This window comes from Anabas testudineus, chromosome 6 (assembly GCF_900324465.2).
Source record: "Anabas testudineus chromosome 6, fAnaTes1.2, whole genome shotgun sequence".
In the NCBI taxonomy this organism is placed as follows: Eukaryota; Metazoa; Chordata; class Actinopteri; order Anabantiformes; family Anabantidae; genus Anabas; species Anabas testudineus.
In genome coordinates, this window is record NC_046615.1 from 22,392,030 (window position 1) to 22,413,114 (window position 21,085).

Here is a 21,085-nt window from a genome sequence, read left to right on the forward strand (position 1 = left end):
GTGATATAACAATAACAGCCACAGTGCAATTTAAAAGCATTCGTGCCTACAGGTGCTTTGCACCATGAGGTTATTCATTAATCATTTTGGTGTAGACGTACCTGAGTCTGGCTTCAAGCAGAGTGTCTGCAGAGTTAATCCGCGACAGTGAAAATGGTGCATTCAGGTGTTGGATCTCAGTCAGGAAACTCTCCACTTCATCATCATCCCTGAGGTCACGTAGCAGGAAGATACATGACACATTCAGAGAGAAGACAGGTTTATTTATATGACACATTTCATGCACAAGGTCAATTCTATGAATGAAATCATTTAATAAATGAATAAAGTCATAAATCTTTACACATTTTTATTCAACCATCGGTTTTTAGCAGAAATCAAATGGTACCTGACAGGAAGTGATGTGGTGAGGTGGACGAGAGCCAGCAGGAGAAACACCTGAGTCACACACATGGACGGCATCATGAGGATGAGGATGAGGATGATGATGATTTCCTAAGGAGACAAACTGAACATGAAGTTGTTGGATCAGATCTACTCATCTAATCCAAATAATCAACTTCAAATCATTTCAACCATTCGAGTTTTTTGTAAAAGATCAAAATCTGCAACTTCACCCAAAGACAATCATTCGCACATAAATCAAAGCAACGTTTAACAAATAAATTATTTGTGCATCTTTTTTCAACCCTCACAAAACCACCTCAGTGTAGCTGCATTTGTCTCATACAGCTGTCTGAGATGCGATTGTTAAAACCATCAGCACAAATGATTAATGGAATCTAATACTTCTGTACTCAACCCAACACTTCAAAAAAGGTTGTTCATATGAGAATCATTCAAAAAATATTAGTAATAATGTGAATAAAACATCACTTGTCTGTGGCAGATATTAATAGCATCCAATTAAAAATAAAGAAGTAGAACTTTAGTTTACTTCTTTAAAGTAAAACACATTTATAATTATCCAGAAAATACAACTTTAAACAATAAAGGTTGGTAAAAACAAATGAGTCACAACTAAAGAACTCTATTAAATTCTCTTACCAGACACTCACCTGGATGGATCCTGCTCAGAGACCGGATCAGACCTGCAGATTGGGGATGAGGGTGCAGGCCTCTGGCTTTTGTACCCCCTCAGGTATCGACCCTCCATCGGACTTCCCTCTGGCTTTATTGCTCTGATTATTTACTGTGTCAACAGAATGAGTTTGGAGTCAGATTTTCCAGTTTGTTCACTTCCTGAAATATTAATGAAATGATTGGATGTGACTTCCTTAATGAGTCCTAATCACCTGTGAGAGCTGCCTGCTGTTTGTTCCCACACATCGATTGAGGGCATTAATCCTTGGACACACATTGATATTATTTTATTACTGCGATCTCTGCTGCTGTCGGCTCCGTCAGGACTGTTTTCAGAGTTGGAGCGTTAAAAGGTTTTGTCCCCCCCCCCCTTACTGATATTTAATTAGATGATAAGTTCAGCCTGAATGAGCCACAGTTTTATTTAATTTCTATTCATCATATTTTAAAAAGTTTTTTTTTGGCTTTTAAGTATAATACAGAACTGTCCTTTCAATGGTCTCATGTGGAGAATAATGTTTTGTACACCAACAAATTGTTGAATATGTTTTTATTCCTGATAGACAGCTACAGCAGAAGTTAAAAGTGAGTTTCAGCTCAGATTACAGCCAGAGGTCGACTGATTCAAATCAAACTAGTTTTCAGTGTTAGGTTCAACTACAGTGTAGAAAGTTGGAAGGAGAGGCTTTAAAATGGGACTAGACTACGTGATTTAACAGAAAGATAAACAGGATAAATTCTAAATCCTAGGTTTTTACATATTTGACTCCAAAGTCCAGGTCAAACCAGAATTTATATCAGGAACATTTTATAATAAACCAGCTCAAAATACCGTAGGTACAGTAAATAAGTTTATCGTTGACATTTTGCTGTGAAATCCTTTCATTCCAGCTTTCTGGAGAGGCAGATGGCCGCAATATACATCGATATAATTCTTTACAGTTGTATTTGTAAGGTCTTAAACCTTAAACACTGTAAAGTGATTTAACTCCTCTGCTGCAGACGGATTCAAGGATAAAAATAAATCTTCAGAACATCAATTCTGAGACCAAAGTGGTAGAAAACAGTTAACTAACTCTAGTTAAAGAGTTCTCAGACCGTCTGGTTCGTTACTACTTTGCTAACTGGGCTTTTATGTCTGTGGATAAATAGCATGTTAGCGGTTAGCTTCCCAAGTGATTACCACATGCAAATGATTTAGACACTTTCTGGTTTGACCAGGCACAAAATCTACTTTAGTACTAAAGCACAAACACATTTCTTAACAATTACAACCAGCTAAATGTAAATAAATAATTTTTTCCTCTCCTAATTGAAAATCCACTTAAGCCATCTCTGGTCAGTCGACCTCTTTGTGCACAAGTTTAACACATTTGGTCAAAATGTGTTTCAACACAACACCACATGCCGATTGTACATTAATATGATGGTCAGAGATAAATCAGCATGAAACATGCAGCTGAAGATCTTCACAAGTTAACTAGGAACCGAGGTTGGTAAATACACAGTGATGCAGCATCATGCTGCTACAAACACTTACATCCATCACATCCACTAGACTAAGTGTAATAACTCGACTCTGATCCGTTTCTGTTCGTGTTCATGTCTTAAAACTGAATTTTCCAGTTTCAGGGGTTTTGCTGTGAACCTGTGAAGACCTTGAGCTACAACTGTCACAAACACAGGTAGCTACATTATTAAAGCCCAGTATTTGGTCAGATTAAGATCACGAGAGAGCTGAAAGGTGACTGGTCTGTCTACCTTCAGCTTGAGTCCAGCTCGAGGTCAGTAAGGAGGAAACAAACACACAGACCTACAGCCACAGTCCAGTGCTGAGACTCAACCTCCTGTCCGGTTGATCTCGGGGTAGTTTTCCAAATCACTGCTGGAGCCTCAGGTTGTTATTTAATCTATGTTTTCAAGGTCCTGTGGAAGCTCCACAGTCCATGTTGAAGACTGAGACCTGAAAGAGGCTCTACAACAGAACAGATCAGTGGGATCAGATGGTTGATTATCAACACTGGACTTTAAAAGAGCCGCTTCACAAAACTTTACATCATAATATAAACTTCCACGAATACAACTGAACTCATAATTGGTGGTTTTATGGACTCGTGTACATAGTTTGTTTGGTTGTTGAGCTACATACAACATGTTTGTGGATAAACACTTGTGGTTCCCAACCTTTCGGGCCTGTGACCTCTCATCAGTTTGCATAGGTCTACTGGTAGTGAGCAAATCAGACTAGACTGTTTAATCTGCACTAATCTAACACAAACCTATCCACAACCAAACACTAGTCTGCAAACATGCTAGTGGCTCTGTGAGGTTGTGCTTAAGCACACTGAGATGATGTTATGAGATCAAAGTTTATAATGACAATGCCAACATCCTCATGTTTAGCCCTACGATGTGAAGCTGAGGCTGATGGGAATGTCACTAACTGTGCAAGTATTTGGTCATAAAAGTGCTAATGAATGAAACATTTCACCTGATGATGGAGCTACAGGAAAACTCAGATGGTCACAAGAGAAAATACAAATAATCGTGAAGAGTAAATTCAATTTCTAAGTGCTTGAAGGTTCCCGTCTTATTAAACTAGCTAAAGTGTTGTCCTGATCCCCAGGCTGGGAACCACATCATTTACTGTCTCTTTGTTCTGGGTCTGTTTTGCTGGTTTGGTCTAGGCCCTCCAAGTTTGACTGAAAGGACATTTGGGGCCCTTTGTTTTCTCGGCATATTTACTCCCATAATTGCAGCAGGTCCTAAAGGAAAATATGGTTTGCTGTCAAAGAACCTTGATGACCTGCACAGAACCCTGAGCTTAACGCCAACCTACAACTTTAGGACCAACAGGAACATCAATTCATCCAGACCTTTTCACCAAACGGCTGCTGGAAATCACTAAAAATATGCTTGTGTTGTCTGAATACCATTTAATTTATGGAAGGTTCATATGATTAACCTGAGGTTTTGTAAAACAAAAATTACCCAACAGATGAGTTGAGAACTCAGTTGAAGTTACAGCTACAACTCCGGCTCATGTTGAAGACAGAGTACCTGCACAGTTTATGTGAAACGCTTCTGTTAAAGCTGTAAAACACGTTGGTTTCCTTTGTTGCATATTGAGAAGAGATGAAAGATTAAAAACTGTTGAAGTTCCTCAGTCACGACCAGCCTGACTGACACAATTTTCTTCACTAGAACTGAAATTTAAGGTGTGTCACAGTTTTCTTTTTTCTAAATTTGGTGGAAATAAAAATATGTAAAAATATAATTTGACAGCTACGATTAAGTTCAGGTGTTCCTGGGAAAAGACAGGAACACAGAACGCTGGAGGCAATTCTAATGGATGTGTTTGATGAATGTCAGGTGTCTGGTATCTGTTAAAACATGTAACATAGCGTAATTTCATATCCAGGATATACTGAGTATTTAAAAACAACAAAACTACTTAAAAAGTGCAAATAAGCTACAACGTCTGTAACACTTTCTATTCTATGTAAATGCTAAATAAATACAATTGTTTTTCCTTTGTAGTAGGTCTGCATCACGTCCACAGGGCAGAGAATCGTCTGAAATGGGAGAAAAGGGCCAGACTTAAGCACTACTGCACTAAAAGAATGTGGAAAGATGCCACCACAAATCAAACTAATCTACACATTAGATCAAGGCGAAGACAAAGTCATGAGCTTCTAGTGCATATTAGTGAGGTGAGCCAGGTGAGGGTAACTGGTAGGTGAAGTCAAAGTCAAAGTAGAAGAATAGTTTCTAGTCAAAGTAGAGTCCAAAGGTGGTCAAGTCAAGACCTCTAATATCAAATAACAGCCTCTCTGGTCTGCTAAACACGAACGAGGCCAGCTGAGACTGTAACATACCCATGACGTCGCGACGACTCACATCCTGGAAACTCACAACAACACCCACTCAAAACACTCACACAAGTTTATGCACGTAAAATATGCTCATAAGATCAAGACAGACAATAAGATCAACTCAGGAGAAGGAAAAAGTCCAAATGCAGGCACCTACAAGACTGAGACAAGTTCACACACTAGTGTGACTGAGTCACAGTTCAAACAGCAATGAGACAGTCTAGATGTCCACAGTCCTCTGGTCTGGTCAAAACACTCACATGTTCCAAAGGAAGTCTGATATTAAGCCTGCAGCCCATTCACACAAAGAGCATAGCAGACAATGTCTCTGCCCCTTTTCTCCTACAGCAGCTGCTGGGTCACACATCGTGTGGTTATTTCAGGCAACATTTTTAACCTCAGGAGAATTAGGGCAAGATCAGAGGATTATTTAACAACACAGGGTCTCCGATTCAAGACGGGAACTAAATGTTAAAACTAAACCAGGTGCCAGACACCTCACAACCACTCCGCTGTTCACACCAAAACACCGACAGCGTCCTCCACAACAATTCCAAAATCTGAGGGTGAATCTGTAATTTCCTGATTCTACAAACATTAAAAGCCGTTTTTCAGGGGACAATGTTTCAGACTTTTAGAAACCAGAACCCGAAGGTTTTTCACAGCAGATCCTGTCAAGTCTCATGAAGAATTCAATGAGTGTTGCATGACAGTGATGACAGCAGTGATGTAGACGGCGGCTGGAAACAGGAAGACTCCAGTGTGTGATAGGGATGAATGGAGGAGTGGGCCTATATTGCACACGGGTTGGCGACATCCTCGAACACTGCTGGCTCTTCAATGCCTCGTGCAAATAGCTTGATCAACTGGCAGTGCACTCTGGGGAAGACAAGAAGGAGAAGGTGTAAAATACATTTTACCAGAGTCAATAGTTGATAATAACAAAATAAAAGACTGTCAGAGACTGGTACCTGACGTCGATAGCTGTGTGCGTCAGGATCTCGCCGTCGCAGTTCCAGCTGCTGTAGGTGGGAGTGCAACCACAAGCCGGGTGGTCTCGACAGATCTGGCTGAAGATCTGCCGTTTGCTGCTCTCCTGCAGGTCCAACTCCAGGTCTGAGTCGCTCTGGCAGTGACGTGGAGTGAAGCGGAAACGCCGCACGCGGTGCACCTCAACAAAGGTCAGGTCAAACTGGTCGAACAGGAAATGAGAAATCAGAAATCAGCAAAGAAATTAATCACAGTCACGACAATAACAAGTTGCAGCACCAACTCGTTTAGCATCCTTGCCCTGTGTCACACCTGGTCGTCTTTGCTGGTGTGTCGGAGGAGGTGCCTGAGGAAGTCAAAGCGGGAACATTTTCGGACCAGGATGAGGTCAGTGGTGCCGTTGGCCAGGTGAGCAGCAGGTGAGAGGCCTTTGGGGCTGCGAGGACAAGCACAGCTCATACTTGCAGCATTTATAGCCAGGAACTTCCCTCGAACTGTCCTCCACTCGCTGTCATTCTCTGAAACAAAAAGACAGATCTGACCTCTCTCTCTTTCTGCTGCCAAACTTTTCCCTCTTTGAGGAGTTTGGCTTTCACTGATGAAAACGTTGATATTGAGACCACAACTATGAATACACTCCAGTACATCCAGCAGTATCTGGCTATAGGAGCATAGACCGATCACAGACCATTAAGGAAAGGAAACGCTGGGCAATGAGAGACAAGAAATTTAACTTCCATCACAGAACATACTGAATCACTTAAACATTTGACTTGACTCTGGCTTGTTAGAGCTGGATGATGGTTTGTTGGACTCACCACTGTCTGATGCTTCATCCATCTCATTCTGCTCGTCTCTCTCTGAATATAGCTGCCCGTTGTGCTGACAAACCACACAGCTGGAAATTTACAGAAAACAAACAAAAAGTTTAACCAGAACCAGATGTTTTAGCTGCAACACAGAACCATTAGCTGAACATAGTTGCAGTTGCTAAAGTAAACGGGAAAGAAACTCATTCAGATTAACCTTGTCTGACTAACATGTTAGTTAACCTTAATCGAGCAAGTTTATCTATCTCTAGTTTATATAGCTACCATAATCCTACAAACCTAGCTATTCTTACTAACTAAATTGAAAGAACACACTCAAAAGTTTTAGTTTTGAACCATTAGCTTTTTCCCTTTCTAAAAAACACACTGTAACATCTGCACAGCCGCTGTCTCACCCTGATCGACATCTGGTGGCATCTCGCGGGGTTCCCACGATGCCTCTGGCTGGCAAGTAGGACACTGTTCCTTCATAGTAATGATGAGTCAGAAACATCTTCACACCTGGAGAACACAAAACATCCACGTGAAAGTTCAGTAGTTCACACATGACACATGATAAATAAATGGGGCTGACTGAGTGATCAACATTATCTCTGATTCATCGCAAGTAAAAGTTCATAATTAAACTTAAAACAGAAAAGATGATTTTCACCAGGTTTCAAAGTGTTCTTCAGTATTAGAATGCACTCATATGTCTGTTTTTCTACCTGAGAAGTCATATCTGGCCGGTCCCATCCATCTTTTCCTCTCACTGTCAGTTAACACATCACCGTAGAAGCCGTATCCCAGCAGGGAGACGGAGTATCGCAGAAACGTGTTGTTATGATGGACGGAGCAAACGTCTATTGGCTGAGAATCTCCTGAACAATATAATTAAACAAACAACGATGTGAATAATATCATCCTGAAAACTGTGTTGCAGTGCCACCTACTGTTGGAAGCTTTTGACAATCTGCTGATGACAAGAGATGTTTTTCTATAAGTTCTTAAAGGAGCCATAATTAAACAGAGTGATGAAACATGTGATTCCTTATGTTTTGTTAGAACAACCGTGCAAATCCAAACGTATTCATAATTAAATATTATTTGTAATCTACACATTTTAAAGTTTCCGTTATGATGGAACTGGGTTGTTTTATTTTGTCCTTCTTCCTTGTATTAGCAACCTGTCAAATTGTAAATCTCACCATCGAAGCACAAACACAATTCCTTTATTCACAAGCGTGTCCTTTGTATACCCTGTTCCACTCCTGAAATGATTCCTGTTATTACTGATTTGTAGTGAGAACATATGACTGACCCACTATGATGTGCAGTGCAGAGGTTACAGGGTCGTTGGTGCCCACAGTGGCGAAGCAGATACAGTCAGTTGAACCTGAAACAAACAAACATTCACTCATTTAGAACGACTTATGTTTAATAGTGCAGAAAGATTCAAGTGAGGTCGAACTTATATTCCTGAGAAAACTATTATATTTATGTTCAGAAACGTTTTCTGTTCAAATACAACATTTGGAAATTACACATTCATCACATACATACTAACACCTGCAGCAATCAGGGTAGTCATTAATTAACCAGGTGAGCCGCTGCCTCTCCACTGCTGCACAGAGAATTAATGTCACCCTGATGACTGCATGTATTTATAGAGCATTTAAGCAGAACAACAGAAAACACAAAGGACACAGACAAACTGAACAAACTGAGAAATGAGGACACAGTCAGGACCTGCATTTACAAGAATACAGCTCTCCATTCTGTCGTCCCCTATGAGTCTATTAAAGTCACACCTGAAGCTATATTAACCTTTGTGAGTCTATATGTCCAGTGAATAAACTGTTGTGTGGCGTCTCCTGAATATTAATACTCCCTGATTCAATTAAATATCAATACAATAACCTGGAAATCTGAGCTGTGTTCAGCTTTTCTATGATATATAACGTATTTATTATATTTATATTTTCTTTGAAAATGCTAAAAACATTTTTAAACCTTTAGCCGTGTTTGCCCTAAAATAAATATATGTACAATATAAGTATGTGTGGTAAGAGCAGTTTAAAAGTGCTGGATAAACACAGACAGTCAACAAAATTAATGAATATAGGTAACAATGGCAACAGGACGGATGGATGGATGACTGACGCTTCTCTCGAGGAGCTCCACAACCTGCTTAAAGACCTCGGAGTCATCAGTGTTTCTGACCTGCAGGAATGATCCCAATGCGGAGTGAGCAGGGCAACAGCGTCTCATCTGGACAGTTTGTATCTACGCCGTCGTCGATCTGCGTCCTCCAGATCAGCCCATGGATGATCTCACTGAACATACCGTCTCCTCCGACACACACCACGCTGAGCAGAGGTCAAAGTGAAATGTTAGCAGGAGCTGACTAACCTGTAGGATTTCCTGAATGTGTGGAACAGTGAATAATAACAGAAAATTAAAACTCACCCATCAAAATTTTTCAGCTCTGCCTCCGTCCTCAGGTGATCCCTCGCATGATTGGCATACTCCGTCACTGTCCCAACACACACACCAACACATTTTAGATGTAGAATTCCAGACACAGGAATTTGGAGAGCAAGAGGTGAATTTTGACAGATTTACCGATGACGTCTGTGGAGATGCCAGCCTGGGCGAAAAGTGGAGCCACCTTCTGCTCGTAGATGCGTTTGCCCTGACGCTTCCCCCCGTACGGATTGATGTAGACCAGCAGGTGTTTGGGTCTGCTGGCTGCAAACAGCAATAACAGCGTTAATCACAGTTTCCTGTAATGACGTGTGTTGGTTAGTGTGTGTTGTTGTGAAGTCATACTGATTGTGACGAGCTGCTCTCTGATGCTGCTGACCCAGCGTTGACACAGTGCTACGTCCGAACACGTGAAGGTGACCTCGGCACACCGCCAGCGGTGCTGCCGACACCTCTCCACATACATCACTGAAACAAACACACACACGTCAAATTGATCACTTGATAATTGATTTATGAGGTAATAAAGAGTGAATCATAAACCGATTGATTAGTCGTTTCCCACAGGAGCCAATGGAATGCTTTTATTGTGAAGAAGTACAGGAAGTGTTTCACATATGTTAAGTGATAATTTAAGTGAATTATTAATTCAGTCATTAGTGTATTTCCAGGTGTTTTAAAGGTGTGTTCACAGACTTTTTAAAGTTGTAAATCAATAAATAAATAGTGTTGACTCCGTTTCCAGGTCTGTTTTGAGGTGTGTTTATTATATTTCCAGGTGTTTTTCAAAGTGAGTTCACAGACTTTTTTAAGCTCTTAATAAATAAAGTGTTTTTTTGCAGGTCTGTTTTGATGTGTGTTTAATATATTTCCAGGTGTTTTAAAAAGGTGTGTTCACTGATCTCCAGATGTTTTTCAAAATGTGATTAATGTGTGGGTTTTCCCAGATGTGTTAACAGATGTTTTTTGTTGTTTTTTTTGTCGTTTACTACATCTCTTCATTTTTACCTTTACAAGTAGTTTCAGGTGCGTTAACTGCCTGTTCAGGTGTATTAAGGAGCTGCTGGTTGTTTACCTGTGAAGGCCTGCCTGCAGTTCTTTCCTTCTCTCTCCTTGATCTTTTTCCAACTGCCATCGTCTCTTCCTCTGCTGCTGTTCTCCTCATCCTCTTCTCTGACAGAGATGATCTCTGACACTGACACACTGTGACACACACCTGAACAACACACATCAATACAGTTTGTTAGCTTTACAATGCAGCTGCTGCCTCTTGTGCACTGTCCAGTCAGTTTTCTTACAGTTTCAGGTTTTTGTCAATGTGACTACAATAAAACCACCTTTATGTGACGCAGAAGATTTCACATGACATTAGAAAGAAATGAAGTGAAACCAGCAGTTGTCTGAAAAATAAGACATGAATTTATAACCAATGGGTTCCATATGGGTGGATTGAGTTGAGTAGTTTCTGGTTTTGAATGTCTGAGCTAAAACATAGGGTAAAGAAATCACCACAACTCACACAGCCAAACTGATTTATCAACTACAGAAAAAAGATCCATTAGGATTTTACTTGTGTAGGAGTCACGGATAACATATTATGATTTTTAAGGCATTTGCAATGTAATAAATAATAAGTTTCCTACACTGTCCGCAGACGCTTAAATAAAAAAAACTTCATGACAATTGCTAGTACCTTTTTATCTTTTGAAAAAGTTGTCAAATAAAGTTTTTTATTTATCATGTAAATTTTTATTTATCATGTAAATTCAGTTCAATAATGTTACTCTCTCCATCAGTTACCTGTTCAGCACATGATTCTCACACCTGTGTCACAGAGTTAACCCTGAGAGAAAACCGACGTGCAGATCAACTTTCAATGCAGATGAAACATGACACATAATGCGACACCTGGACTGTGAAGCTGTGATGACGACAACCATCATCACTTTCCTGCTGCTCTGTTTACACCTGAAGGCATCACAGAGGCTGAATCAGGTCAGACGGCTGGCATGGCGTGTTTCAACAGTCCCCGAAACGTGAGTGCTGGGCACGACTATTTACACTCTACACAAACTTGTAAGATCCACTTTTATGCAGACGACACTGTTGTATATGTATTTTGACTCTTTTCAACTCAAAGGTCGCCCACGTGCTCAGCACAACAGCTATGGTCTAACATTAGCTTAGCTATCCTTCCTAGCTGGGCTCAGGTTTTAGGAGAGTTTGCTACTGGAGCTGTGCTAAGCTAGTCCAACACTAGTCCAACAACATCACATCTCCAGCTGCATATTTAACACAGAGACATGAGATGTTCACCTGACAAAGAGTAATAGCAGCAGCAGCACGAGCTGCTCAAAGCCAAACGACACATCAAACACCGGACCAGGAACGAAGAAGAGGACAGACTAAACCAAGTCTACTGACGTCTCACAAACAGGTTTTATTCCAAAATATGTTTTTTTCTTTTTATGAAATTGAAAATAATGGTAGAAGTATGACAGTAGTCTGGAATTTGGACAGGGACAGGTACACCTGTTGATTCTTGAGGCTCAACTTATACATTTTCATCATTTTGGAACAAAACGCATGGCTGGGTCTCAAAGCACACAGAGGTCATGGTTCAGCCATTAAACACAGAAACACAATCACTACACCTGCAGTCAGCAGGTGGAGGTGGCACAATGCATTGTGGGGAAACATGACTCCTACCTGAGTCTGGTCGACGAGAGAAGGAAGGAACACAAAACCCTGCAGGAGAACCAGACAGTTACCAAACACTGCACAGAGCAGAGGAGGAAACATCTGCATTGTACTCAGCATTTCCAGGGGTTAAATTAGGATTTACTGGGAGTTAGGTCCTTATCCAGAGAGGCTGAGAGGAAGATCACCAACTACAGTTTTTTAGGTTTTATTTCTTCAGTACAGTGTAGTTGACTAGTGACAATGATGTTTTAGTGTTGCAGATTCACACAGTAAGTCACAGCACAAAGTTTAAATAATAAATCATGTTAACACTGCTGTGCCAGTCGCATAATTTGTGCACAGTTTGAAGACACAAATTGATCCTGCTGCTATGTGACGGATGCAGTAATTTGATACAGTCAAAAAAAGAAGCTTTGTTTAGTCAGTATGAAAGAATGTCTACACACACACACACAGTGGGCAAGACTGTGTTACTTCAGACGATGGAGCTCAGCTCTCACGGGCTCCGGCTCTACTTAACCCCAGAGTGTTGAATACTGTCAGTTTTATAAAACTCCTCCATAGTTCGAAACCCCAGAACAAAACAAATTGCAGTAAAGGTTCCTCAGATGAGTAAGAATTCAACTTAACACTTAAATAATAAGACGCGTTTTGCTTTTTGGTGCTAGTTTTATTTAAACAACACTAAAACAACACTAAAACAACACTGGGTTCTGATCGCTGCCCTGAATGCCTCACAACACAGATGACCTACACTCTGTACTGTCCCCAAATGCTTCATTAGCGCTGTCAACTCATGCTTTGCCTTCGATATGAACACAGTGCTACTTTCTTAATGTAAAGTCCAGAGACAGACCTGTGGCAGCAACACCCTGTGATGTGAATATGTCTTTGGACGGTAGAGACGCAGAACTTAAACACAATTACACACAAAACAAACCCACTCTGCTCTCTGTTGTAGGTTTACACACCAAGGAGGTATTTCTGTTTTGACCATGAGAACAGAAAAACAAAGCTATGAAGGTAATTAACAACTGTAACCAGGGGAAACAGAAAGAAGCTTCAACCTGCTCACACCCCACAACAACATAATCTCAGGTGTTGTGGTTCACAAAGGCAATGTTAGGTGATGATTCATTAATGCAAGAAGAGATGAAGTGTGTTTCAAAATATAACAGAAAACAGGTGAAGATATTCAGGAACACAACTAAAATCCCCAAGATAGACGTTCAAATGCTGTTGTTCCAACAAACTGTGATCTCATGATCTAAAGATTAAAGATTAAAGCGTCTGTGTGATCTCTTGTCTCTGCTCTGCTGCTTTGAATATTCAAATCATGTTTCTTCATTTCCTGAACACAGCTCACACACACACCTGCACATGAACTGTTTAATCACCAGACCTGCAACTGTGGACTGAATGCACCAGGGCCAGGGCGTCCTAAACAAATGACATGTGATGGGGCAGGACAACGCGTCCCCAGCATGTGTTTTACTCTACAGTTGTTGTACAGTCTAAAGATGAAGACAAACCATGCAGCAGAACGTTTAATGTGACTTTGTACATTGAAATAACTACTAATACTAAGTCTGTCGCACATTTTTCACTCGATCTTAATCCACATACTGAGGTTTGGGGATGTAAACATGCCGGCCTGCTTGATTTCTAACAACACAATTTAGTCACAAATGAATGTTTTTAAAAGGAAAAACTTAATGAAGCTGAGTTTGTCCAGGACCACAGCAGCAGGATCACACTGGTTTATATTCAACATGTGCTCCAGTGATGATCAGATGCAAACAGAGTTAGTTTTCATTGTGACATGGCAGACGGAGGATACAAAAGCTTGGTATGAGCAGCTGCTGGGTTTCTCTGTTGCTGGTACACAAACAGGAGGAGTACAGTGACTGATACAGGTCCACTGTGGGAATAGAAGTAAAGACTAATTGAATGTCTGTCCGAACTGAATGATCACTGAAACACACGACAGAAATTACAAGGTAATGGTAAAAACAGCTGAACAAACTGCTGACTTCACACAGAGGAACATGAACTGAGCTGTGCTCACCTGATTAATGTTAAGTGCATAAATTCACTTCTTTGAACTCTTTAGTGCCTCCAAAGCAAAAACATTCAGTCATTGACAACAGTCATTTTTTAGCTGCTAAATGTTCCACTTTCTTTAATTCAATTCAATTCAATTCTTTCTTTCCTTTCTTTACCAGCTACGCTCTAACTTTGTCAGGTAGTGTACAGTATTAAAGTCATTTATGAAATGGAAGCAAAGCCGCTCACTTCTGCTTAAGACATGAATGTGCAAACACTAAGGTGGATGGAAAACACAGAGCAAACAGAAAAAGCTCCACACAGCTGCAAGGAATTTCACATAAAAGTAGCCATAGTTAAAAAAATGTTGATTATAGCTGGTTAAATTATAGTAGTTGAATCAAAACTGTTATTTTCTGCCACTGGCTGGTGCAGGGAGCGGTTTGTGTCAGAGAAACAGACGATGAACTGAAGCAAAATGGCCGAATACTGAAACTACATAAACATATAAGTTACAAAACTAAAGACAAACTAAAGAGCCACATAAACCACTGCAAAAAGACACAGAACCACAAACACGAGACGATGAACAACCACAAAGAGAAAGAGATGCCAAACATGCAAACCACCACAAAGACGCAAAAGAAGCACAGAGACAACGAGGACACAGAGAATAAAACAGCTGCAAAGGTCATAATGAGATTTTTAAGAGAAACCAAAGAGACAATACTACAAAAACTCACAAAGGCATGCACGACAAAGATCCAAAAAGCCACCACAGAGACTCAAACATACCACAAAGAACCAAATAAGACCACTGCAAAGAGACCAAACGAGCAAATCACTGTAACATGACTCAGAACAACCACAGAGATTCACGACAAAATGCCCAGAGTGAATAGGACTACAGCCACAAAGAGGCACAAACAATACAAATGCAGTGTTTGGAGTTGTTTTGTGGGGAGGGAGACGTTTTCACATGTGTATGTCCAGTGTTGTCTAATAATCTGTCCACGACTGGACCCTAATGAAAAACAGGAAATACTGCTGTTAAATAGACACAAGCTTCCTAAAAACATCCAAACGAGTTGACTATAACTACAACCAACAGGCCAGACAGGACATTCTGTAGTAGCTTTGTACAGCAGATGAAATATAAAACTTTTAATGAGCAGGAAATGTCTTTTCCAGACTTGTCAGAAAATTGCATGAGGTTTGGTTCGTGCCTTTTCTTCTGCCTGCAGCCTCACGGTGACCTCCACATGTTGTGAGTCCGACAGTTGACATATCATATCATTATCATATTATTATTATTATTAAAGCCCATATGATGTCCTGTCCTGAACATTCACAGTTCATTATCTAACTAATCGACCTCAGACTGATTCAGACCAACTTCACCTCAGTCTCACTTCTGTCCTTTGTTTATCACACGGGCTGCCGCGGTGCGTTCAAGGCCGACGTACACGCACACAGACAAACAGACAGACACAGACACACAGGCGGAGGCGGACAGACACATTCCCCGGGTCTTACTGGGTCTGAACGGGTGGTACACCGGGCTGGAAACGCGTCTCTTCCAGGTGAGCAGGGACCGGCTCAGGCTCACATTGTACGCGGCGTTTCTGACGCGGAGCTCGGACACCAGCAGCAGCCTGCCCGGCCTCTCCATCTGCGGCTCTCCGTCCCGCTATGTCCTTCAGCCGGCTGAGGAGGCAGCAGTAGCGCGGGGACGGTTACCTCTGCCCGGGCATGTTCTCCCCGAGTTTACCGACGGCCCACAAACCCCGAAAACAAGCGTCGACAACCCCGCGGAGGTTTGTGAGCGGGTCCGTGTAGCGGTTCGTCCGGAGCTCCGAGGACGGATAGCGGTTTCTTACCGGATGTAGGAGGGGCCAAAGGAGGCCTTCAGGTGCCGCCAGTAAGCGTCGAATATTCTACATGTCTTAATATCACTATTTTGGGAAAAAATGTTTTAATTAATTACTGCACTTCTTACTACTTCTTACTTATGACATTTCTTACGTAGTATGTAGAGTATTTTACTACCCTGCTTTATACAACCATACCAGACATTTAATGGATTGAGCTGTCTATTTTATTCTATTTTTCTATTGATCCTGAAAGCATCAGGAATCTGTGACGTCTGCCGCTGTGTACGTGATGGCGTCACAGAGGAGGAGGAGGAGCCCAGATCCCTGGGCTCCTCCTCCTCTGTGTAATTAGTTATTGTTTGGGGGTTAATTAGTTCTCACCTGTGATTAAATGAGGGCTGATCACGGAGCAGTTTTATGTCTTATCGTGTCATTTTATGTTTTTACCGTCCAAGATGCACAGAGGCTGAATCCTGATGAGTGTAGTGATCCTGCATTTTCATTATCAACACTGTAAAAGAGTCATAGATGAGAACGTATTCAGATTCTTTACATTAATAAAATTGCTAATACCATATTGAAATTCTCTGTTGAAAGTAAAAGTTAAATTAAGAAACATTTTTCCACCATTTAGAAAAAACAGCAGGGCTAAAACACGTATGTTTTCTCTTTTGCAGCACATTTCTGTATTTGCTTGTGTTTTCTGTATCTGCTTCATTTTCCTAAATGTTGTGCCTGTGTTGTTTTATTGTAATATGTTTTTTTAAATTTGCCTGTCTTTTGTCTATTTGCATATGTTTTCTTATGTAACTCTCGGGGCTGTGCTCCATAATGTCCCCTGTGACTGTTAAACTATCATGCATGAAACGCTTAGATTATAATCACTGATGCAGTCATGTGGGAACTGCATTTTACTGGTGTGGGTTGATATGGCACTAATTTAATTTACTTTATATACTATATAAAACTGCAAAAAAATATTATTTTTGCTTGTGGATTAATCCTGTCATTATTTGATTTGATTTATGAAGTAGTTAATTGCTTTGTAACATCTAAAAATAGTAACAAATACAATCACAATTACAAAGTGACCCATTAAAAATGTCCTCAAACGGCAGTGAAACACCTTTTTACTGTCCACTATGAGCTGTTCCCGCTCCTACTTCACTTTAACTGGATTCAGAGACAGAAGGGGGAGCTGCTGCTGCACACACCGTGCTCTATGTGTGTGGAGCTTCAGATCTGATTCATTTTTACTTTGAAATAAATTGATGTTTTAGTGTTGTAGGTTTAATTTGGACTAATACAAACTGTTTTCTAACCTTTAACTGGATCTGAACCCAGCAAACCTAATCCAATTGTGCTGATTTTCTGCCAGGTTTATTTAATTAAACCCATCGTTTTTGTGTTATTGCAGGAGGCAGGAAAACACTGAATCAAGGTTTATATGCTGATCCTGATCCAGGTTTCAGCATGATGATTACTGACATGATATGAAAAGCAGATGAGTATTTTTTGCTCTGAATGGGATTCATTTAATGTAAAAACCTCAAAAGACTCTCTCTCTGTGTTTCTGCATTGTTAGAAATGTAATTTTCTGCCTCGACAAACACAACCCTTGACATTCAGCCTGTTTGTCTGTGGTCTGTCTTTGTCCTGATTCAACTGGACTTCCTGTTCGACTCTCTGATGCTGCCGACCAGATTTTCTTTGAGTGTAATTTTACTCTATAAGTTCTCTTCCAAACATTAAACCTCCAGTGAACAGACACAGAAGTGTCTTTGTCTTTGCCAAGGGCAAAATAATAAATAGTAAAAACTTGTAAAACACACTCTGTGTTTGGTTGAATGTATTTGGTTGTAAAAAGAAATCCACTGGTTTTCTGAACCGGACTAGAATAAAGTCCTCACTGGGACCGAGACTAAAGTTAATCAGTGAAGATTGTTAAAGACTTTTATTTTGAAGGTCCTGTTGAGCAGAGGCAGTAAGTAGGTAAAGTACTTGAGTACGAGTTTAAGTCACTTTCCATTTTATGTTACTTTTACTACACTACATTTATTTTTATAGCTTTAGTTACTTTTTCCTATTATTTTTCTATTATTGTCCTTTATCATTTATTTATTTATTTTATCAATTACAATTACATTGTCAAAGAAATCTGAACTCTATTTTCACATTTATTTTAGTCCATTCATCCTTTCATCATCGTAACAGCTTTTCCTGTTAGGGGTCACAGGGGTGCTGGGGGCTATCCCAGATGGGGTACACCCTGGACTGGTCACCCGTCTATCACACAGCTGACACTAATAAGCCTTTCCCTAACCCCGACCTTAACCCCATGTCTAAAACCTACACAGACACATCGAAAACATGGAAACTCCACATAGAAAGAACTCGTTGATTTGACCCTTGACCCTTCTTGCTGTGAGGTGACAGTACCACTACACCCCTGTGCCGCCCAGTTGTTGATTTCAGTGGCAGCTGGCATTTTAGAGGATGTACTAGGTACTCGAACTTGTGTAAACAACTTGTAGTGGAATTGTTTTTTAGACGAATACGTGCACTTTTTGAGTGTTGGGTGTGTGTATGTCTGCCACCTCTGTTGTTGAGTTTGACCCTGTGACCCCTGGGTTTGAGGTGGCCCAGCCAACAGTCGTCCTCTCCTCCCCAGAGAGATGATGAGCAGAGACAGATGAGTCCGACAGGAAGCTCCTCTCCGGCCCGTGATGGATGCTGCTGCCTATGATGCTCAGGCTGTGGTGAGGGAACGAGGAGGCTCGATGGCGAGGAGGAGGTGGAGGAGGAGGAGGAGGGTGGAGGTCAGGATTATATATAGAAAACAATCCTCACTGTGATGCATGATGACACAGGCTCTCCAGCTGTGTCCACTCAGGTGATGTCAGCTAAAATGGACGATGGAGGTGGAGAGCAGCTGTCCCTGCGTGGCACCAAAATACCGTCCAGCGACTGATCTGAGATAAACCTCGACTCTGGCTCTGATACTGCACCACTCACACTGAAGGTCAAAGGTCATACAGTATGTCCCAGAACAGAGAGAGTGGCAGTAAAATATCGGAAAGCGGCAGGAACAAAGTTGGACTCAACAAACAATTTTTGGCACAGTGGCCACAGCGAGTATCACGACTTTCACATTCACATGACACAGAAAAAGCATCTTCTCATTTGCGATCACTTATCTTATGACACCACTAGTTATTTTTTAACCAGACCTCCATCGTTCCCTGACCTTAACCTAAAAATAACCATAACAAACACAGTATAGTCACAAAAAACTCACTGTGAGGTGAAACTAACATTAAATAATTCAGTTTTAAAATATTTGCAACTTCTCTTAAAGTTAATTGTCAATAAAAAGAAATATTTGCAATTTAGTTTTATAGAAACACAATTTGTAGGAGACATGATTACACTAGAAGAGGTGATAAAAATCAAAGTGTATCTAAAGATAAGACGTGTTTTTGAATTAAAGTGCTTCTTTGTGTTTCCCTGAGCTAGAAGCTGGAAGGAAACATGTAGCATCAACAGGAAGGAAGCTTGTACTAAAACCGCTGCACATACACAGTTAGCACTGATATCGTTTGGTAATGATTCTTCAACAGAACAAAAACAACCATGAAGTTCCTAGAAGGATATTTTTGTTTTTCCTTTGTGTATTCTCTTCTCTCTCTAATTAAAACAGATGAGGGGGATGGTGGAGCTGCTTATTGATCACACACCGCTCAATAAACTAATTAGCATAGTCTCAGACCACTGGTTCTTTTTTTCTGGATAATTGGAGATGCAGTGAAGTCAGTCGAGAAGCTCTGCACCAAAGAGCAAACACCTCACAGTTGTTGAAATACTCTATTGAACACTAAAACTGACTCGAGGCTGACGGGAGGCGTCTGTGTTTGTTTGAGTTCCTGAGGTTTTCATCTTTTCATTTTTTGGAGCACAATGCAAACATTGTGAAAGTCAGGCCTGAGTTTTCAAAGAAATCCATTTCTCAGAGGTAATTACGCCTCGAGTATTGACTCTAACACAATCTGCAAGTCAGAACTGATTAACGAGTGACTGAGTGTGACACAAACTTGGCTCTTTGATGCTCTGTTAACAGTTTTCCCACTACTCCTGCTGTATTGTTCTTCATCACAGTTACACACGAATCCCGAGTTTACAATGATGTAACAAACATACCTGCATACTGACAATGAAAGCTGCTGCTATTTTATTCTCATTAAGATTATTTTATTCCTTCAATCAAAATAACAGATTAATCAGAATTAAAATGCATCATGTCATTTTCGATCTGGATGAGAAGGCTTGTTTAAAACTTTAATAATCTCTCTTTGAATTGGTTAAGAAAACCCACATACATCAAATCATTTTAGATCCATTATTTAGATTTTAGATGAGAACATGCAGATTATGATTATTACCGTTTTCTGACATTTGATCAACATTTGCATTATTGATGCATTGACCTTATGCACATACGTTATTTAACACCAGTAACAGTAACTTCTACACTGAATGTGCATTTAACTGGATTTTAACACATGATCTCCTTGTCAGCATTGCTCACAGCCATGCTGAAGCACTCCCAGCTGGGATGGAGGCAGATCAAAGCTGTGGCACTGAGGTTACATCCAGACTTATGCGGGATCAGCTCAGCTCAGTGTGGATCCCTCAGATGAATAAAGTGTAGCATCAGACCTGTGCTCCGAGTCAGTCCAGACTAGAAATACTGTCCAAATTCAGTGTTTTTCCCTCCTTCTCTGTCTTTTGTATGTGTGTTTGTAGTTTTACTGTGGTTTTATTATATAGTATAGACTGCCAACATGTTCAGAGTGTACTCTTTGCTCAGAGACACCTTTGTTAGGGGCCTTGAATCTTTCACCTTCAAAATTTACTATGGATTGAACCAAAAACCTCAAAAGTCTGTGTTTTAGGGCATTTTTAAATTTGCATCCTTTATTTGACAGATCATAATGAAGAAGCAGAAGAGAAGCGTTACGGCGTGCAGCATAGGTCCCCTTTCAGTTTGAACGCAGGACACTGCACTTACTGCATGTGGCTGTACATTGAATTAACACTAGCACAGAGTTTCCAGACCCACTTTAAAGTAAAATACAGCAGGTTAAAAAAAGCTGAAGTTATCTCTCAGGATTGGTCCGCTGACTGATACTGTCTGATACCACCCTTGAATTTCTTATAT

General features: G+C 40.6%; 1 protein-coding gene across 1 annotated transcript; it reads right to left on the reverse strand.

The window, feature by feature from the left end:
* Positions 1 to 1,616: 1,616 nt before the first annotated feature.
* LOC113165633 (ceramide kinase-like) lies at positions 1,617 to 15,904 on the reverse strand. The gene is made up of 13 exons (XM_026365308.1): positions 15,530 to 15,904; positions 10,320 to 10,460; positions 9,590 to 9,712; positions 9,383 to 9,508; positions 9,227 to 9,293; positions 8,981 to 9,126; positions 8,079 to 8,153; positions 7,486 to 7,638; positions 7,174 to 7,279; positions 6,767 to 6,846; positions 6,261 to 6,466; positions 5,930 to 6,150; positions 1,617 to 5,837 (listed from the first exon to the last, which is right to left on the reverse strand). The coding sequence occupies exons 1-13, from the start codon at positions 15,663 to 15,665 to the stop codon at positions 5,750 to 5,752; spliced, it is 1,668 nt and encodes a 555-aa protein (XP_026221093.1). The 5' UTR covers positions 15,666 to 15,904; the 3' UTR covers positions 1,617 to 5,749.
* Between the last annotated feature and the right edge of the window lie 5,181 nt (positions 15,905 to 21,085).

What these genes read in the sequence shown, in the direction of transcription:
- LOC113165633 (XM_026365308.1), bottom strand. Translation starts at nt 15,665, where the DNA reads ATGGAGAGGCCGGGCAGGCTGCTGCTGGTGTCCGAGCTCCGCGTCAGA. An exon ending in CATTGGGATCATTCCTGCAG is followed by an intron (nt 8,154 to 8,980) that starts GTCAGAAACACT and finishes TGTTTGTTTCAG; the next exon opens with GTTCAACTGACTGTATCTGC. An exon ending in TGCACTGCACATCATAGTGG is followed by an intron (nt 7,639 to 8,078) that starts GTCAGTCATATG and finishes TATATTGTTCAG; the next exon opens with GAGATTCTCAGCCAATAGAC.